The 18,880-nt window shown below is 35.7% G+C and overlaps 1 protein-coding gene across 1 annotated transcript in view; it reads right to left on the bottom strand.

Moving 5' to 3' along the window:
• The window catches only part of RYR2 (ryanodine receptor 2), a 423,949-nt gene that overhangs the window by 268,739 nt on the left and 136,330 nt on the right, over positions 1 to 18,880 (bottom strand). Inside the window, exon 4 of the mRNA XM_083827634.1 lies at positions 2,933 to 2,953. Within this exon, the coding sequence (XP_083683760.1) occupies positions 2,933 to 2,953 (21 nt within the window). The remainder of the gene's footprint in view (positions 1 to 2,932; positions 2,954 to 18,880) is intronic.

Raw genomic sequence — 18,880 nt, 5'->3', positions numbered from 1 at the left:
TTATTCTGCAAGTTTCCCTTTTCCAAAGAAACTGAAATTTCCTTATACCAGGGGGTATAAACAGCTAATACAATAACTACTTGAGGAAAAAAAGATAAAGATTAACCATTACCTCCATCAGAAGAGGTTCCTCTGTCTCTTTATTTAAAATCCTACAATGATATAATTAACACAGCTTTGCCAAAATAATTCACCAACCATATGTAGGCAAATGTGTAAAAAGGCCAGGTTTTAGAAACCATGGATGCCCTAGAAAATTGATATTCTTAATGTTGAATTCTGTTACAGTGCTAAGCATTTCTTTTTGAAGTCAAGACAAATTCAGGTGCTTTTATGAGAATACAAGTCCTTTAAAAATCAAGCCCTAAAAGTAAACACCACCTATTCTAAAAATCTGGACAGTTCCTAAACATTTCAAGCTAATACCAACTGTTGCTAACTCACAGCAACAGACAATTTAAAATTTTTTTGCTTATTTCATAAAGATATTAAAAGAGAAAAAAAATAAAGGCAGGATGAAAGGAATTCCATTTGCTATTCATTATTCAAATTCAGCTTATTTCACTACTGCTATGTCCTCTGTAAATAAAATACATTCGGTGTCTTCTAAACTTCGGTTTAAATTCTGTAGCACTCTCTGATCAAATGTGTCGTCCCCACTCTGATAGTTTCACTAAAAGCAGAAAAGCCCATTTTCAAATATGAAACGGGCAGGACAGAAAAGGTAAACCCTACTTCCATTAGATTTTATGTTTTGCAAGATATCTGAAACTCATCTGTTTGATTCAGGACTGAAGCAGACCTACAGTCCTCACAGTCACACCTGTCAAGATACAAAAGGAAAAAGCCAAAGGTTCAAGGAATATCTCAAGCCCACTTAGTTCTTACCCAGCTTCAATGCCCTTCTTCTTACAGTATAATAAAGGCTTGGGGACAAAATTACAAGAAGATTCATAGTAATTGAAGAGAGGCACAGCAGAACTGGAGTAATTCATTGTAAAAATTTCACCAGCAGACTTTACAGGTTGGAACAGCTCAGAAGTGAATGAGTTTACCTTTTTCTTTGAACTGTGTGAAACTGCTTGCAGCAAGTTCAGTTATTAATTTGATCACTAATTTGGCATGAAGTTTGTATAACTTTGGCTCCGAGCTTGGTCTTCAAGTTGTCCACACATAGGTAGACATAAGTGAACAGACTTGCATTAACCTTGTGCATTCTACACTGGAAGATGACTTATGGAGAGATACATGTATTAAAATGAGGTACCTGGCCTCATTGACTGTGTATCAGCTGTTATACTGTTATACCAGCTGTGCAATAGACAGCTTTCAGCTGCAGTCTAATAACTGCTTTTAAAATGCACCTTTCAGTTTTGCATGTCCCTGTAATGCATTCTGCATTAATTCCGCGTGTACATCTGCAATCCACCATTGGCTGCTGGGAACCCTCTAGAATTACAAAGAGGGCTAAGAGCTGCCTTACAGAGCAGGTCCGACCTGTATTTATGCAAGTAACATTGTATTTTCCAAGTACATACTCTTTGAAGACTTCAGTTAAAAAGGAAGCTATGTAAGAGTGTAACCAGCAAACTCCTGACTCACATTTTTTCCACACTTCATGGAGTATGCAGCCAGGTGCCTGTAGACTACTCAACTTCCTTATTATTGCTGTTTTTTCCTCTACAGCAGAATTGTTAATAAGACCCACAGACTCAGAAAATTTAGAACCAAGCTCTCTTACTTGTAATTAAAAGGTTGGACAGCATGAGAAGATAACCTGACCATCACTATAGTTTAAAAAGCATTCCAAATCAATTCATATTGTTTTTCAAAAATATGAGATTCACAGGACACAGATAATGCCATCATACTGATCCAATGAACTGAAATTAACACTTAACAACAGTTGCTCATTTATAAATATTATAAGAATTTTTATATTATATGTATTTATCTCACATGTATATATAGTCCTAATATAGATAATTGATATATGACTCCTATAGGAGTCTCAAGCAAGCTCTAAGTTGAGTCCCCACTATAAACATGTAATAGTCACAGATACAAGTTTTATAAAGTCTAGCTGAAATAAATCAAGACCAGCATTCTAGCATTGTCATTGGCCATACTCCAAACGACTCTGAGTGGTTTCTGGTCACGTGCAGTGCAAACTAGATACTACGAAATGGCCTAGGCCTTTAATGGTCCAAGCTTTCAGAGAGGATTCTAACTTTTTTTTTTTTTGTAATGTGAACAGACAGTTCTACACACACTTTTAAGACCACTAACTCATACATATGCTGATGTTACAGATTATGTTGGAAAAAGACATATGCAAACATGTCCAATATGGGGAAGTTATATCAGATGCCCACACAAATATGCATGGTATACACAGACACATTAGGAAAGGCCTTGGCAAAACATCTAGCAGAAAACTGTGATTTGACTTTACTTGCTAAGATCTATGAATTATTTTTTTTATTCTGTAGCAGCTGTTCTCCATCTTCAAAGATTTAATATATATATTTGTTGCAGCTAGATATAGCATTACACATTATTTATCAGTATTAATTATCTTATTGTCATGCATTTTAGAATTACATAGTCTATACTGGAAAAGACAAGGTGGGTTTACAGAATGGAGTAATAACATCAGACAGCAAGGCTCAAAACTGAGAGGCAAGAATCATAAGTGTGCACTGCACAATTCTAAGATCAAATTAAAATAGATAAAAGTCATTGTGGTAGCATGAAATTTGGTATTGAAATTCAGGAATGACCAGATCCTACAAGGCCATGCATTTGCCTCCTTTTTTGAGCCAAGCAAGTTGAACATTCATGAGCACACAGGGTATCAAAACAGACAAATTAGACTCAGTGGCAACATGAAACATTTGGGATCAAGTGAATAAAAGACAGAATCACATACCCATTTTTCCACATCAACTAGCTGTAGAAAGAAAAAGCAAGAAATCAGTAAATCTCTTTCTTTAAATATAGCATATCAAAGTTTATTTTGAATTTAACGTTTCACTTTTTCAGAAATGTATCCAGCGTGAAAGAAAATGTATGAATAGAAGCTATTCTTCTGGCATTCCCTCTTTAAAATGTCAATACCTCACTTTTTCCTCTTTGTTTTATGGAAAGTGCTTCAAATTCTGCAAGTTCAAAATGTCCATCTAAATATCAGACAATAGACAGCAAACGAAGACTGATGCTGAATTAACTGCACATTGTATTCTGTGTCAACTGATCAAAAATACAGAACACAGTTTCACACAAAACATTTATTCATTTTCTCTTGAGTAAAGCCCTGCCCTAGGTGAATATTTTTCATTCTAAAAGACTTAGTGGTGGCTGCCCAAGATTTTTCAGTGTAATGAATTCTAGAGGTATGAAATCTAAAATTAGGGGACAGCTGTCAAACCCAGACCCTACACAGCCTGCAGCATTAGAAAATACCTTGCACACAAACAGAGAACAAAACATCAAAATGTCATTCATTTTTCCTATGGGGAATGACAGAGAATCACTCTGAAAGCTCAAGATTTTGTGTTAATAAAACTGTCTTAAGGTTCATTAAGTAAACTGCTCATTAATGAAACTGATTTTAAATTACTCTCTCTAAAAATCTTTGCACCATCATATAGTCAGCCAGGATAAACAGAACTAGAACAATTTAGCTACTAGGAAGGCTAGTATGGCACTAACTATTAAAACCTTAGCTGGCACATCTGAAGTAGATTGGTCTCTAGATTTAGCACAGAAAGCATTGCAGCATATCAAGACTCCTGTGGTTTTACTGCAGGTACACACTGACCTTTCCTTAGCAGATGCCATATACAAATTTAGCAATAATTTAAGAAGGTAGCTTAGTGCAAACAATGAGCAATTTTCAAAACCAGCAGTATTTAGATTCCAGCTTACTTCTGAAACTATTGTAATTCAAAGCAACATATTGGGTTATCACCTATTAAAATAATTTTATTTCAAGTAAATTTCCTCACTTTTTCAATAAGTATTTCAATTAAAATGGAGTTTTATATTTCATATAGTTAAAAATATTTATGTATTGTTAGGTTCTGTTAGCACACAAAGTTTAGAGAATACCATGTGACCTGCCAGCTAATTAACATAGTAATTAACATGATAAACTTATAAGCATTTGTTAACTTGACAATTGCTACCTCTCTTCTGAGATTTACACTGTATTTAGACTTATAATAGAAATTCTGTGAGTTTTATTATCAACTTCAGCTGCAGGAATCTCCTCTAAAAAACACCTGGAGACTTAAAATTGATGCAATATAATAAGAAAAGATATAAGGTATTTATAAGTTAGTAAAGCAGGCAATGGTCTAAAGCATAATACAGACAATACAACTATGATGGCCTAAAAAAGGAACAAGAAATAGCCAAGTTAGATTCATGTACCTCTTTCATTTATTAACTTGGTTTTGATTGACCTTTTGTTCAAATTCCACATGCACTAAGAACATAACATCACAAACAATTTGACTGTGTGACAATGCTAGAAAGACCTGCATTAATTCATGTTTTATTGTCTTGCCTTGAGAAGTTCTCTTACTGTCCCAAAATTTAAATGAACAGGGCAGCCACAATTGTTTTCAGAAAGAATCCACTCAAAGCTCAATGTGCATTACCACTTGTACAACCAATTGCCTTACAAATGTTGAACTGACTATTTATTTTAATGGATACCAGGTAGCTTCAAGAGTCAAGCTTCAATTTGTCAAGTATTGATAAACTGTATATACTAAATCTGAATTTTTATATCCATCTTCAAAGGGAAGTATCAACAAGCTTTGGTGAGAGGGATAGAAAGAAAACACAACAAACAAAAAAAACCAACTAACCGTCCCTTCTACCAAACCACATCTGGTCACCTCCCTCTTGGGAGTAGTTCATGTTCCTTAGACTTGGAATTCCCTGTTCTCACCATAAATGGCTCCACTTAGACTTTGTTGACCTGTTGACTTGTTAGGAGGGATAGATCTTGCAACTCGTCTTGGAAGCTTTGAACTTCAGAATAGCTGAGCGAATAGCAGTAGGGGATTGCCAGTCACTTCCTGAAGTTCCCTCTCACTGTGCCATCTTACACTATCATACCATCATTAATTGTAAAAAGCACAGTAGATTCTGCCTTGTGCCAATAAATCCAAATCCATGGAATTCAGCAACTATTCCTCTTATGGCTAATCTTCTCTCCTGATACACTAAGATCATATTGTTTGAAAAAAGAAAATGTTTAAGTATGCATGTACTAATTTTTATCTTCTTTTTCATCTTTACAATATCTCCTTCAGTAGAGGAAGCCGAATCCATCTTAAAGCATATATACCTCAAATACAGTATGCTATTTTATAACATTTTTTCCACATGGATCTGGGTACTCAGAAGACTTTCCCAGAAGAAAAAAAAAATACACTGGATAAGATTAGATATCAAAATTTAGAGGATCTATTGCCATCTGACAGTTCTGAATAGAGAAAATTATTATCCTGCTATGAGGACATAAGAGTTACCAAAAGAGTGAAAGACATAAGGTCTCTAGAATTTACTTAGTGACTGTGGGCAACTCATATTGCTATAATTAATCATTTTACAGAAAGCTACCAAATTCTATTCAAATATCACACTTCACACCAGACAGTAGTGTTTCATGATTACTGAAATGGTATGGGACCCATACCATAGTACAGATAGTGCTATAAGGAGAAAAATTGTATTCTAGTATTCAAACATAACATCAAAAGCAGCATTTAGAATTACAAAATAATTTATCTTCTTGAACTAGATGTGAGTACAATACTATCATCTTAATACTTCCCATAAAATATCATATAACTGCACAAAGAAGCCCTCCATGAACAACACATAGCCATGATTTAACCTTTGGCTGTAATGCTAATCCAGAAAATTTGGAGAGTGATCTGCATTTTCTGACTTCTCTTCAGAACTATGTAAGAGCTCCAATTTTTCCAGACAAGAGTACACGTTTAATTCATTTAATCCAAACTGAGGACTGGTTTTCTGATAAATTTTTAACTCTGATGTGTAGATACCCAACATTACATTAACCAGACATAAAAGCCAGTTAAAACAGAAGGAATGTAGTTCTCTTCCTTCTCTTTTCTACTGTCATAAGGTGCCATAAACAAGATGGAGAGAAATAAAGTGGGACTTTTCCACCATTACGAGGCACCATACACAAAATCATTTTTTTTTTTTTTTACATTTTGACATGACACCAGCTTACATGCGCTGAACATACACTAATATAGCAACATTCATTACGAGTATACAACACTGGAAAGTAAGCTACTTTAAGCTGTGCAGAACAGCCTACCATTTGTAACTCTGGCTTCTATATTCTGTTTTCTTTCATCTGCCTGAGCAGCACACAAAAACATTAAGGACCTTTGTTCCACACCATATAGGAGAATCTTAGCTGAGTAGACCTAATCACATTATCTACAGTTATTTATGACAACTGTAACAGACACATTGTCATGATCCACAGATGGGATTGAGACCTGAAATCTCAGTGAAGCAATGCATTCCAGCTAGTGCATGTTGTATCTTCTTCTATGCTTATACTAATTTTTCTGAGCAGAAACAGGAAAGTCTTATGAAAAAAATATGCTTTGGTGTTTGTTTGGTTTTGTGGTTTTTGTTTGTTTGTTTGTTTGTTTTTTCCATTTCATTTCTCAGCTGTGGAAACAGAACTTGTAGCAAAACCTCTGTCTAATTCTAAGTAAGGTGGGAATAACTGGAATTGAACTACATAGATTTCAAATTGAAATGGTCTTTATGTTACAATACTTAACTATTTTCAGGGCCCACCTTGATTTCCTGAATTTAATATTCAACAAGGTAACTGATGATGCATCTTCTCTTCCAGTCCAGGATTGTAGGTATTTGTCTACAAGACTCTTAAAAATCTGTATTTGTGTGTCTGTTTGGTTTAGGTCCTTTTCTGTATGCAGTCTTTATCAGAAAGTTAACTGTGAAGAGAGAAATTAATTTCTCTTTCTCACAAAGTCGCTTTCTACTGACCATCATCCTGGAAATAAAACCTTGAGCACATTAGAGATCCAATGGTTATAGTAACACCAGAAGAAGTTCTGCCATATACCTCCAAACAAGAAAACTTTTCTGGGATGACAAAATGTTTGCCTTTATGGCATAGATCCTCATTCCAAATACAGCACACTCAAAAGAAGAATATACTTATCAGACTGGAAATATTTGCTTGTCACAGTTCTGTGGTATGAAATAGATAATGATTTTATTCCTATCATTGCCTTTCCCTGAGGATATCCATAATGCAAAAATACTGTGCCTGCACTCCTTGATTTTTTCCAGTACTTACACTTGATCAAAGTGTAGCTGATCAAAGCCAAGTCTTATTCCTTTTGTGTCTTACTTGAAATGGCCTGCTAACAATCACATCTGATACCAAATAAGGTGCACTGAGGAGAAAATGACAGTATTTGCTTTATCTGCAAAAGTTGTGCACTTTTTTTTTTTGTATTTCCTGTACTCCTGTTAGTACTGCAGCATCACTAAAATATCTGAGAAAAATCAGGATTTTATGCAGAATAAACCTCTAAATTACATCTTCTTGTCATAGAGCTTTCTACTTGTAGCTTATTTGTCCATCTGCATGACACAAAGGCTCACACTGCATGAAATGCTCTAATCTCAACTTCTTTCTCTCCTTTCTATCTCTTCTTTTTCTTCTTTCTTTGCAGTAAGAAACATTTACATTATACAAATTCAAAGTTTAGAAGGGCAAATATTGCAATAAGGACATGCTAACATGGGTTGCTGGACATAACAGCTCCATCTCTCTTCATGACACACCACTGACTGTGAAGGACTTACTAAAAGAATTTCTGAAGAAAATCAGTGTCGCAGAGTTTTGTAACTTCAGTGGGTTATGCTGGTACTTGTAAGCAAACATTAACCTAATAAAAACAATCTAACTGTAGAAATAAGAAGCCATAATTCACATATTTTGCTCAAAACTTTGATCAAAAAATAATTCTTGTCTCACTGCACCTATAATTTGTCAAAAGAGAAAACATGCTAGTCAATGCTAGGAAATGAAAAGAGCCAAAACCCCTTGCTCACTTCTGACTCCTCCTAGATGAGGACAGGAGGGTCTCCTAGCAAAACTTAAAACCTTTTTAGCCTGTCATATTTAAAACAACTTCTGTCAGCTTTCAGATACTGCATTAACTAGGCTACTGAACTGTGAACCAGAGAGCTTAAACTGTCATGAGTGCATTTAACTCCCAATCTTCAGCATTTTTTAAGGACATACCTTAAGAACTTGACTTATTCATTAATTAACACTTATTAAGAGAAAATGAGTGTTACCTTTTTCCATTGGTATGGAAGTGGGATGGATTTACACACACACACAGCTGAGAAAATGAAAAGCTGCCAGCTCTGTGTGTTATCTTGTTGATTACTAATACAAAGTAATTAATGAACTCAGAGCTCCACAGTTGGAGATGGAAGATCTGTATTCAAAAGTCCACCAGCCACTGTTATACTCCTGAACCACAATGCCTTCCATCCCTTTCTGCAGCACAGGAAACCTATTCAGCTCTGTGAGGAAACACAGGTTTTCCCTGTTCCTTAGGAACACACCAAAAAAAAAAAAAAAATTACGGATGCAAGACACTTGCATGTGATGATTGCTTCACACATTACCCTTTGGATCTGTGGAAGAGGGTTGTATTCTGCTCCCTTCAGCAAAGACTATCCCACACATTAAATTAGACAGCAGTTTGCTGGTCAGTGGCATGGAAAAATAGTTTTATTAAAACAAGGCACCAGAAGAAGTGATTAATCAGCCATGACTGTATGATTAGATGGGAGTTAATGAGCTCATGATGCAATTTAGCTGGAACTCTGCCCTAACTGATGGGTATTCACAGAAAACATTTTCCTGAAAAATGAAGCTGTCAAGTATTGGAGTACAGGTTGTGAAATGAAAATTTTTCACCTTATAGAAACAGTTTACATTAGAATGCACACATGATGTGCACAACCAAACGCTTGCATCCTGTTAATAAGGTCTGACATGGATTTAATGAACGCACAAATCTGAAAAAATCATAGCAGTAATTACTATGCTATGTAATATAGCATTATATATCCACAATATAGCTAAGACATTTCACTGCAAGTTAATAGATGTATTTGTTTTATTGTTATTTTCTCATAATGCCCTGAATTTATTTATTTTTATCTTTTTGTTTCAGTGCTCCTCTAATGTAATGACATTTGGATCTGGAATTGGATTTTGGAAACAAAAGGAAAAAAAAAAAAGAAAGAAGAGAGACAGGCACGCTGTGACATCTAGAGCACAACAATGACATTCTGGAACTAATGTTACTAATGGAGGAAAGAAAAGTCAGACACTAGTGTCGGTAACCAGCCTGTAAGCTGATCATTCAGCTCTATGCCAAAGTTAAGGTCTTCTGTCAGCAACAGTAAGGAGACAAATGCATGAAAACTATTAAACTGACAGATGTGAAAAAATATGCAGCAGATCGAAAATAACAGCATAAATGAAGGAAATAAAATCTATGAAAATAATTTTGAAAAAAAAATAAAGAATAAGAAAAAAGAATTATTCCAATGCTAAAGAAACAGATATCCATCCTTTGTTACTGTACCTTGAAATCAGTACAAAATCAGTGCATCAGATTTATATTTTAAAGACAATTAATTCAATGTGTACCACTCTATATACTAAATGCCAGCTGGAACATTCATAGAGGCAACCGAAGTTGGTTATGCCAAGCTGAAAAAAGCTAGGCATTTACTTACAGGCTTAGATATTCACTTAGAGATGAGTGAATGTCATGTCTCTGTACCTCTCCTTTTAATCATCACTGTCCTGGCCTCCTCTTTAGGAAGCACTTTCCAAATTCCAGCTACAGTAGGGTTCCTTCACATGCAGGTCACACTGCCTCATGCTTTCTCTCTGAATCTGACCTCTTGATTAGTCTAATCTTGCCCACAGTCTGGACTGATCCAATAAACCAAAAGCAAAACAGTAAAATGATGGAAAAGAAAAAAATCTGCTCAGAATTAAGAACTTAAAGGACTGAAAGTTTCCTTCATGAGATGCAGTTAAATCTAAAGTAGATAGATAAAAAAGGAGATTACTAAATTCCTAGTTGTTTTAAATACACTCAGAATAATCATGAGATAAAGAATTTAGGAAATGCATCCCACTGTACTCAAAACAATGGCTATATCTGTAGCCTCCAAATCCTCAGGAGGTTTGCATTTCAAATTATAAGAAAGCCCCTAAGCACTTTCTTATCTACAAAAGGTTTCAAAGTGGCCTGTGCTAAAAGACTTTCTGAACAAGAGAATCTAGTGAAAGAAGGCTAGGTTAAAAAAAAAAAAAGTCAGAAAAGATTTTCTAAATGTTTTAGAACATATGAGATTTTTTTTGTGCTTCATTGAAAAACTGTCAAGTAGAAATGATCAAGCTATTAAATGGCCTAAAGGGATACCTTTAAGGTATTATATTTGTCTACTGTTTTACATTAAGCCAGAAAAATCCTTAAAGAACCTATGAAAGTGATTAGGATTTCACTGGAAAAAAAAAAAAAGTAGGAAAAGCCACTGGAATTTCAAAAGAAATCTCGATAGAAAGTCTACCACATACACACTTTCTCCTCTCAACCCACGCCACCATATTTATGAGTTGAGAATGGACTAGGTAGGTGTGTCTCACCCTTATATGCTATTACTGCAGGAACTAATTTCCTATATCCTCAGTGTAGAAATCCTATATAAGGCTGTGCAATATCAAGCTTGGATATAGAGAATGTAGGGCTACAACATGCAAATGACTGGGTTAGTTGTGGTGTTCACTGACTGAAATATTTACAAAAAGATTCAAAGAAAGGTGTTAGCACCTTCCAGAATGCAATTATGACACAACCAATGTACCAGTCTTGTGTGCTGTGAAAAAAAACAGGACAAATTTTCCTATCTGAATGTAAGTGCAAGTCAAAAGTGTTGATACCAAGCTCCATTAATTTAGCTTGTGGTATAGTCCTCCCACATTAAACAGGAACATTTAGAACTTCTTTCCTGGACCTTACTAAATATGAAGGAGACTACAGAATGCTCATCACTTTCCCAGGACAGAATACATTCTTTGGAAAACACCAAATATTCAACTACATAATATTTCACGAATTTAGTGAATTGTGAAAATAACTGGGACAAGAATATGTCTGAAATGAATTCAATGATTCTCAATACCAAGACACATAGACTGATTTCTGTGTAAAAAGCTCTAAAATGATTTTGGCTTTTATTAAGGCCCTGTTTTTACAAATATAGGAGGAGAAAAAAAAAAAAAAAAGCCATTTCACTGTGGATTAAGCATTAAGTCAGTTTGCCTCAAATTTTCACTGGGACACTTGATTAGTAGAATTTCAAACACCTACACAACACCATTCCTAGAAAAAAAGAATAGTCTTTCACTTGATATAGTTTAGGTAGTACCAGTACTTAGAATAAATAATCTGCTATATACTTGGTTCAAGAGTGGTTGATTCCATTTTCAAGCCAGAGAACAGACTCATCACTTTGCAATCTGTGGGATCACAGCTGAAAGGGAACTGTGGTCTTTCTCCTAGACAGAGGCTAATGCTGGCTGCTTAATATTTTCCTCCGGAGATCTGCAAACCCACCGAGTTCCTTCTTTAAAATTAAGGCTTTTTATTTCACTAAGTAATGCACCTGAAAAGGGATGACACATTGCCAAGGAGAAGGAATATGAAACGTTATCTGAAATTCCTTCCAACAGTCAAAAGATCCATCAGTTACTGACATTATTACAATTTGGACAAATGTACAAGTTGTTTTGAAGTAGAGCTATATACAGTAAACTGCTTTTAAGCTAACAAATTAACACCACCTGGAAATGGAATTTACAAAACATAAAAGTACCCAGTTAATTAAAATGCTTATCTGCTAAATGACCAACACTTACACCAAGTTACATGAATTTAACGACAGTGAAAAAGAGATTCTGTAATAAATACTGTGAAAAAAGTGGGCTTACTACATTCTTCTTTTTTTTTTCCCACTCTGTATATATACTTACCTTCTATGACTCATCCCAATATTTTTTCAGAAGAATCTTCTTTCAAGATAACTGTGTGTTCTGTATATTTATCAACAGATTGTCAGCTACCAAAGGCTGCTTCAGGATCGGTAGCTCTAGGCACTGTCATAATTGAAAATACATTTCACACCAACAGGTGTATCCACGAAAAAAAAATATTAAGTACAGAAATCTCATACTCTTGTAAAGGTCTTCATAACCTAAATGAATTAGGTCAAAAGCAAATGACAGCACCCAACCCAACAGAAGTTAGGTTTACTGCTAGCAGCCTGAAACCATAATTCTTGTTCTTTTTAAGTTTTTTTGTCTTACCTATGTCAAAGAATGCTATTTCCATAAAGAAGAGTAAGAAGAGAGCTTTTATTATCATCACTTAAAAAAGGGGAAAAAGTAAAATAAAATAAATAAAATAAAATAAAATAAAATAAAATAAAATAAAATAAAATAAAATGTCTTTTCTGTTTATTCGTAGAGAAAAAGACAATTATTTGAAGGACCAAATGGCAATGTACTGTCCAACCAGCAAATGCTGGAAAAGGGAAAACAGTTTGGGAAGAAAGGGACAATCCTCAAAGCTCAGCAACTATCATGTCTGTCAAAAAAAGACACTTATGCTTCAGGATCATAGACTTTATACAAACATCAAATGAGGGGATAATGCCTCACCTTCTCACTTACCGTGCTGGTAGTCCTCTAAAAGCACAGATTTAAATTTTAATTTGAAAACTGATCCACAGATAAGTACACTGAGCTCATGAAGGGTTAAATACAGCATACTCCCTCCTTTTATCTTAAATGTATAAATATATATTTTTATGTTTATATATATATATATATATAAACAGACATGCTTTTGAAGGGGAAGGACTCAATTCAGACTGCCTGAAGGAACTCAGCAGGAGCTTTCAGTGCAGCTGAGATCCTGCAGACACTCCAAAAGGCAGCCCACTGGTGTGGGACCAACAGCCCATCATGGAGACAAAACGCTGCCCAGCAGGGCCCTTCCTGGCCGTGGCTGCCCAGGAGCTAGCACTCCTGCCACTCAGTGGGCCAAGTCCCTGCCCACAGAATGACCTCTGTAATGCCCCAGTGCTCAGAGCTAAAATCCAGGTTTAGCAGAGGCTTGGTGATCCTGACTCATGCTGACATAAGGTCTCGGTTATAGTTCCCATTGAGTTTTGGGCTCATCCAGAGCTCTGCTGCTCAGAGAGGTGTGCTAAGCTGGAGTGAATGAGCTTGCCATCCAAAAAGGCAGGATGCTGCCTCTGTGAGTCATGGACTCTGAGCCTCTGCTGGGCCATATCCCAGCGCAGGCTATCAGCCAGGCACCTTACAGCCAGAGGCAGAACCTCACCTCTGCAGACACAGCTGCTCTCCATTCTCCACCTTCTCTGTTCAGCTATACCCCTGGTCCTTAAAACTTTTTATTTCTTTCATTTTTCTGCCACCTGCCTCAAACTCAATAGTTGTTTGTATCCTTGTAAGTAAATTTAAAATGGTTATTTTTTTATGATCAGAGAGAAACAAAACGAAATCTCCATGTTAACCACTTAGAGGGGTATAAATCTCAAGTTACAGTAGTACTTAGGTACTTCAAAAACACTGACATACTCACCTGCTTTGAAGGCTTTTGGCTTTACCGCTGCTGCTGCAACAAACCATTTATTTGATGGCTCACCTTTGTGCCTTCCAAGGCACAAGCCATACCTTCCCAGCAAAACAACATTGAGGTGAACCCCAGTCATTGAGGGATGGCTGGGCATCACATCACTTTTCTACATACAAACAGGTAGCTGTGAAATAATGTCAATTCTCATTGGACCTGGCATTTTTGCAAATATGATACAGATTCACCAGTGATGCAGTCACCATGGATTCAAATTTCTTATTGCCATGGGGAGATGCAAGCATACGGGTGCAGATGAATCTTCAGGCTTATAGTGCCTATCCAGAACTTTTCAGTGACAGCTGCCCAGGAAATGATACCGGTTTATCACCAGTTTGGATACTTTTTTCATACATAGTTTGAGATGTTTAGATAGTGTTATAAACAACCTCAAAAAATATTGTTTAATTATTATTTCCACTCTCAATAGAATTGCGTAACAGCACAAACAAAACTTTAATTTATTTAATGTAAGGTCATGGGTTTATGCAAATACTTATATTACAGCTGTTTACATTGCAAAAGAAGAGGAAAATATGATGTCTGAGTATCGTGCTATCCAGGACCCTCCATCTGGGAAATTAATGAAAGGTTGCTCTTTATATGATCAGTTACACTAGAGTGCTATCAGACAAGGACTATATACAACCTTGAATGATTCATATTTCAAAATCATTTTTTCCTAAGCTAAATGTATCAAGTGTTTGCATTTTCAAAAGAATGACGCTAATTTCTACAAAACAATGTTAATAATTACACAAACTGTAACAAGACAGAAAGTGACAAGTCACCAATAACCTTAATTTCTATCCATTCACTTCTCTCATGACATAGCCTTCCACAGTGGAAGTACAGTATGTTCATGACCTTTTCAACTTGAAGTATGTATAATGCAACATATAGAACAGAGGGAGGTCACTTACTGTTTTATTTCATCCTAGCTCAGTAAGCATCCATTGCACTGAATATTCATTTTAAAAACAGTTCTAAAGACATACTGAATGAATGTCATCGTTTTTAGTGTTGATTACTGCAATAGTAATCTCACAGATATTAATTCAATTTTCATGATACCCCATTTAATACATCAATACATTCAAGAATCTAAAGAATGGATCTACTAAAATCAAAATTTGCACAAGCCTGGGAGCTGAGTTCAAGACACCTAGAACCCAACTTCTAACATGATTTTACATTCTGTGTATAACTTCCATCAGCTACACCTACATCTCTGAGACCTCAGTACCTGCACAAATCAGTCTTGAAGTATCAAAAGAGTCAAAACCAGGAATAATAAAATGAGCAGTTGCAATCAGTATGCTGGGCAGTGATTGCTCAGCTAGACTGGTGTGGTTAAAAATTCAGCATTGTTGATTGCTTTGGAGAAACATCCAATAACACTAAGAATGTGACTGGTTTAAGACACTTTCACGGCTTTACATAGGATTGTGTAGCAAAACAGACAACCTTCAGCACTCTAGAACAGCAATCAAATGTGAGGATTTTGAAGGTTTATCTTTTTATTTTGTCTAAATCCAGTTTAATATACCACTTTCAATTGCTGTAACAAATGAGCTGTGTGGTTGCAAAGACAAATTTAACTGTGCCATTTACGATTTCTCCATGCTTCAATTTTGCTTAAAAAACAACAAACACAAACAAACAAACAAAAATCCACCTCTTCCAGGACTTCATAGAGAATCCTTAGAATCCTTACTGAATGACTTCAGTATGTTGCCATTTTTTATATTAACTAGATAGAGATTATAGATGGCAAGGGAATAATAACTATGGAATTGACATAGGTATTATCCTATGGGGGTCCAGTTCTCCCCATGTCCAAGCCCATTGCAATGCTGCCCATATGTTCCAATAAAATTATTTTGCACATCAACTTTCTGCTTTCAGGACCAGCATTCATCTTCAGGTGGAAGGAACTACCAAAAGCATTGAACAGAAGTCCACTTCCAGACTGGACTTCCACTTTTCCCTTTAATTAAATATCCTTATCGCAGTCTTTTTCTTTACATCATACTTTCTTCCCTTCCTCTCCCTTTGAGGAGGGGGATTAAGAGAGTGGTTGTGGTGGGGTTTAGTCATCTATCACTGTGAAACCACCACAACAGCATACACTGGTAGAGAAGCACCACGACTGTGCAAATACTGGGGAAACAAAAGGCAAAAAAATACACACAAAAGTGCTAAGTAGGCAATGTGGCAACTAAGGTCATTCTGTAGGAAACTAACAGAGGATTTAACACTGTTTTATTTTGTATAAATGTAAAGAAAATTCAAGCATATTAAGTAAAATAAGAGCTAATTTTTTTCTGTGTTATGAAGTCTAGGAAGATGAATGGCAAAAAATATTTAAAAAAAAAAAAAGACTATCCTAGCTTGTTCTAATAGATAGTGCATGGTGTTATTCAAAATACAGAAACTGTAATTACTTATAAATTCACTTTCTTGCTACAGATGACATGTGAAGAGATCCTTGCTTATTTCAGTAGTAAGGTTTTCCTAGTCAGCTGGCAAAAAAGCTGTAATTTGATGCAAATGGCCAGAGAAGCAACTGAGAGAAATCCCCCTGGCACCATACAGGGTAGATGAGTATGGTGTACCTCTCCTACAAGAGTCATTAAAACACCATTCCAACAGAGGCATCCTACATACCAACAAGTGCCGCTGATTTCTACTAGCGAGCAACTCATGGGGCATGAAGCATAGCCCTTATGAGAGGAATTGAACTTTCCACCCATTTTGATGATAAAATTGCAAAAAGCTCTAGCAGTCTCATGCTCCTCTGTATATGCCTGAGCAAGAAACGCCCACACACATGCCTTGCTCTGGCAGCACTCAGCACAGAGCAGCAAGAGGAGCTCCAGAAGCTCTCACCAGGATGGGTCTCTCCTGCTGTGTGTACTCCTGGTGAAATTAGATTTTGCTGTGGCTGGATGGCACAACAAGAAAATCGGGATGTCTTGGCACCCATTTGTATTCTGGTAGACCAAAGTGAAGTGCTTTACCACTCCTGGCAGAAATACTTAGAGCTTCTCTGAAAGAACAAGCTTACCAAGATTTCTCAATCACTTCAATGAAAACATGCAGTTAACAACAATCGTCTGCATAGGATATAACATCTCTCATGCACGCAAAGATGCACAACACGCAGGAAAGTGAAAGCAAGTCACATACTATGCACATATACATAATATCTATTCATTAGGGTATGGCATTTAACATACAACCTGGTAGCTTCAAATTTCAATGACCTCATTTACAAGAGTTATTATGGAGCACTATAAAAGATATCACAAGGCAAAAGACTAGTACGTTATTTATATCATAAGACTGTTGGATGTGTTTCAGAAAACCCCAAGAAAAGCAAGTGTAAATTCACCAATCACAAGCTCCTAGTCATTTCAAAAGAAAAGCACGTTTTTGTTGTAGGCAGATAGAAGATGCATAAATTTGTGCTCGTTCACTTACAGTAAAATGTCCTTTAAATGCCAAGCTAATTTAATTTCCTCTATCTAGTCACTGTTCCCCAAATTCTTTAGATCTCTTTGAAGTTTACTTGATGATGATTTCAAAAAGTTTTGGACAAATAAGTCTAAATCATTTCCTCAGGCAACTGAGGTTAAGAAAACACCTGATGTTTTCCAATGTCAAATATGTCTAGTTACCTTTTCCTTTAGCAGTGCTACAACAGTCATACAATAGAACTGTGACTTGGTAAAAATTTTATGGAAGCTGGCATTTCCCTCTGCAACTGATCCAAAATCAGCCAAAAGATTAAATAATAATAACAATTTTTAAAATAACCAATATTCACAATATTTTGAAGTTAAATAAATAAATAAATACATAAAAAGGTAATTCCTCAATATACAAATAGGACTGTCTGAGGAAAATACAGGAAAATAATTTTTGCTCTCATAAAACATTTGACACTGGCAATAGTGCACTATGTACAGCTCTGTTGTCTACCTTTAAAAAAAAAAAAAGAGAGAGAGAGAGAGAAAGAGAGAGAGAGTTATTTAAAACAAAACTGAAAGACAAAACAAAATTATAAATCCCTTCCTCTCAAGCAAAACTTGGCAGCTTCCTTCCTGAATACCTGAGGCACCTCTCCTGAGCAAGCAGCTGCAGTGCAGAAGGCACACCAGCACCGGAGCAGCTGATGGCACTGTAAAACAGCTGAATTCACCTTGTTTTCCTCTTACAGGGTGCAACGTTGGGTCCCTTTCTCTTACCAAATTCCTATCCCTGATTCTAATGTTGCCTCTACCTTGCAGAATATTCAGATATTACTGAATATAAGAGTACTAATGTACAGATGGCCAGGCTTCATTTCCTAAGAAAATTAGCAGAAAATTTCCAGGGATTGATTTGATTATGGCATCTCAGCATTTTCACAAAGAGAAAGTACTAAATACTAAAAAGTTCTTGAATCTAGTAAAGGAATATTTGATTAAAAAACAATAATCAGAATTAAAAAAAAAAAAAAAACAGAGAAAAAAAAAAACAGAAGCAAAACACAGTTACAACATTTCATGGTAAATATTCCCAAACAAACTCTTTGGGAAAGCTATGGAATTACTTTTTCAGGATCAAAGGCAACAGTGGAAAATGAGTGAAATTGTATAAGAAAGAATGTGTGTAGTGCTGTGTTGCTAAAGATTTCTTCAAGTCATAGGCACTGAGTGGTTACTTTGTGCTCTGATTTTTTATCATTCCCTTTAAAATGCATTGCTTTACTCTGGAAGGTTATTAAAACACTGAAATTCATAGGTTCATTCTTTTCTATAAAATTTCACTCATTTTCCACTGTTGCCTTTGATACAGGCATTTAGTTGATTCAGGGGAGAGAAGTATACTCAGCTAGATGGATCACTAACCTCATGAAGTATGGAAATTCTCATTTTGGGATTCTTGCACTAAAACAAGTATTTATTTATTTCAGAGGTAAATCTTGCACATTTAATACACACTAATCAAGAATTAAAAAG

This window comes from Anser anser (genome assembly GCF_964211835.1).
Source record: "Anser anser genome assembly, chromosome: 3".
Lineage (NCBI taxonomy): Eukaryota > Metazoa > Chordata > Aves > Anseriformes > Anatidae > Anser > Anser anser.
This window is presented reverse-complemented; position numbering and strand designations above follow the sequence as displayed.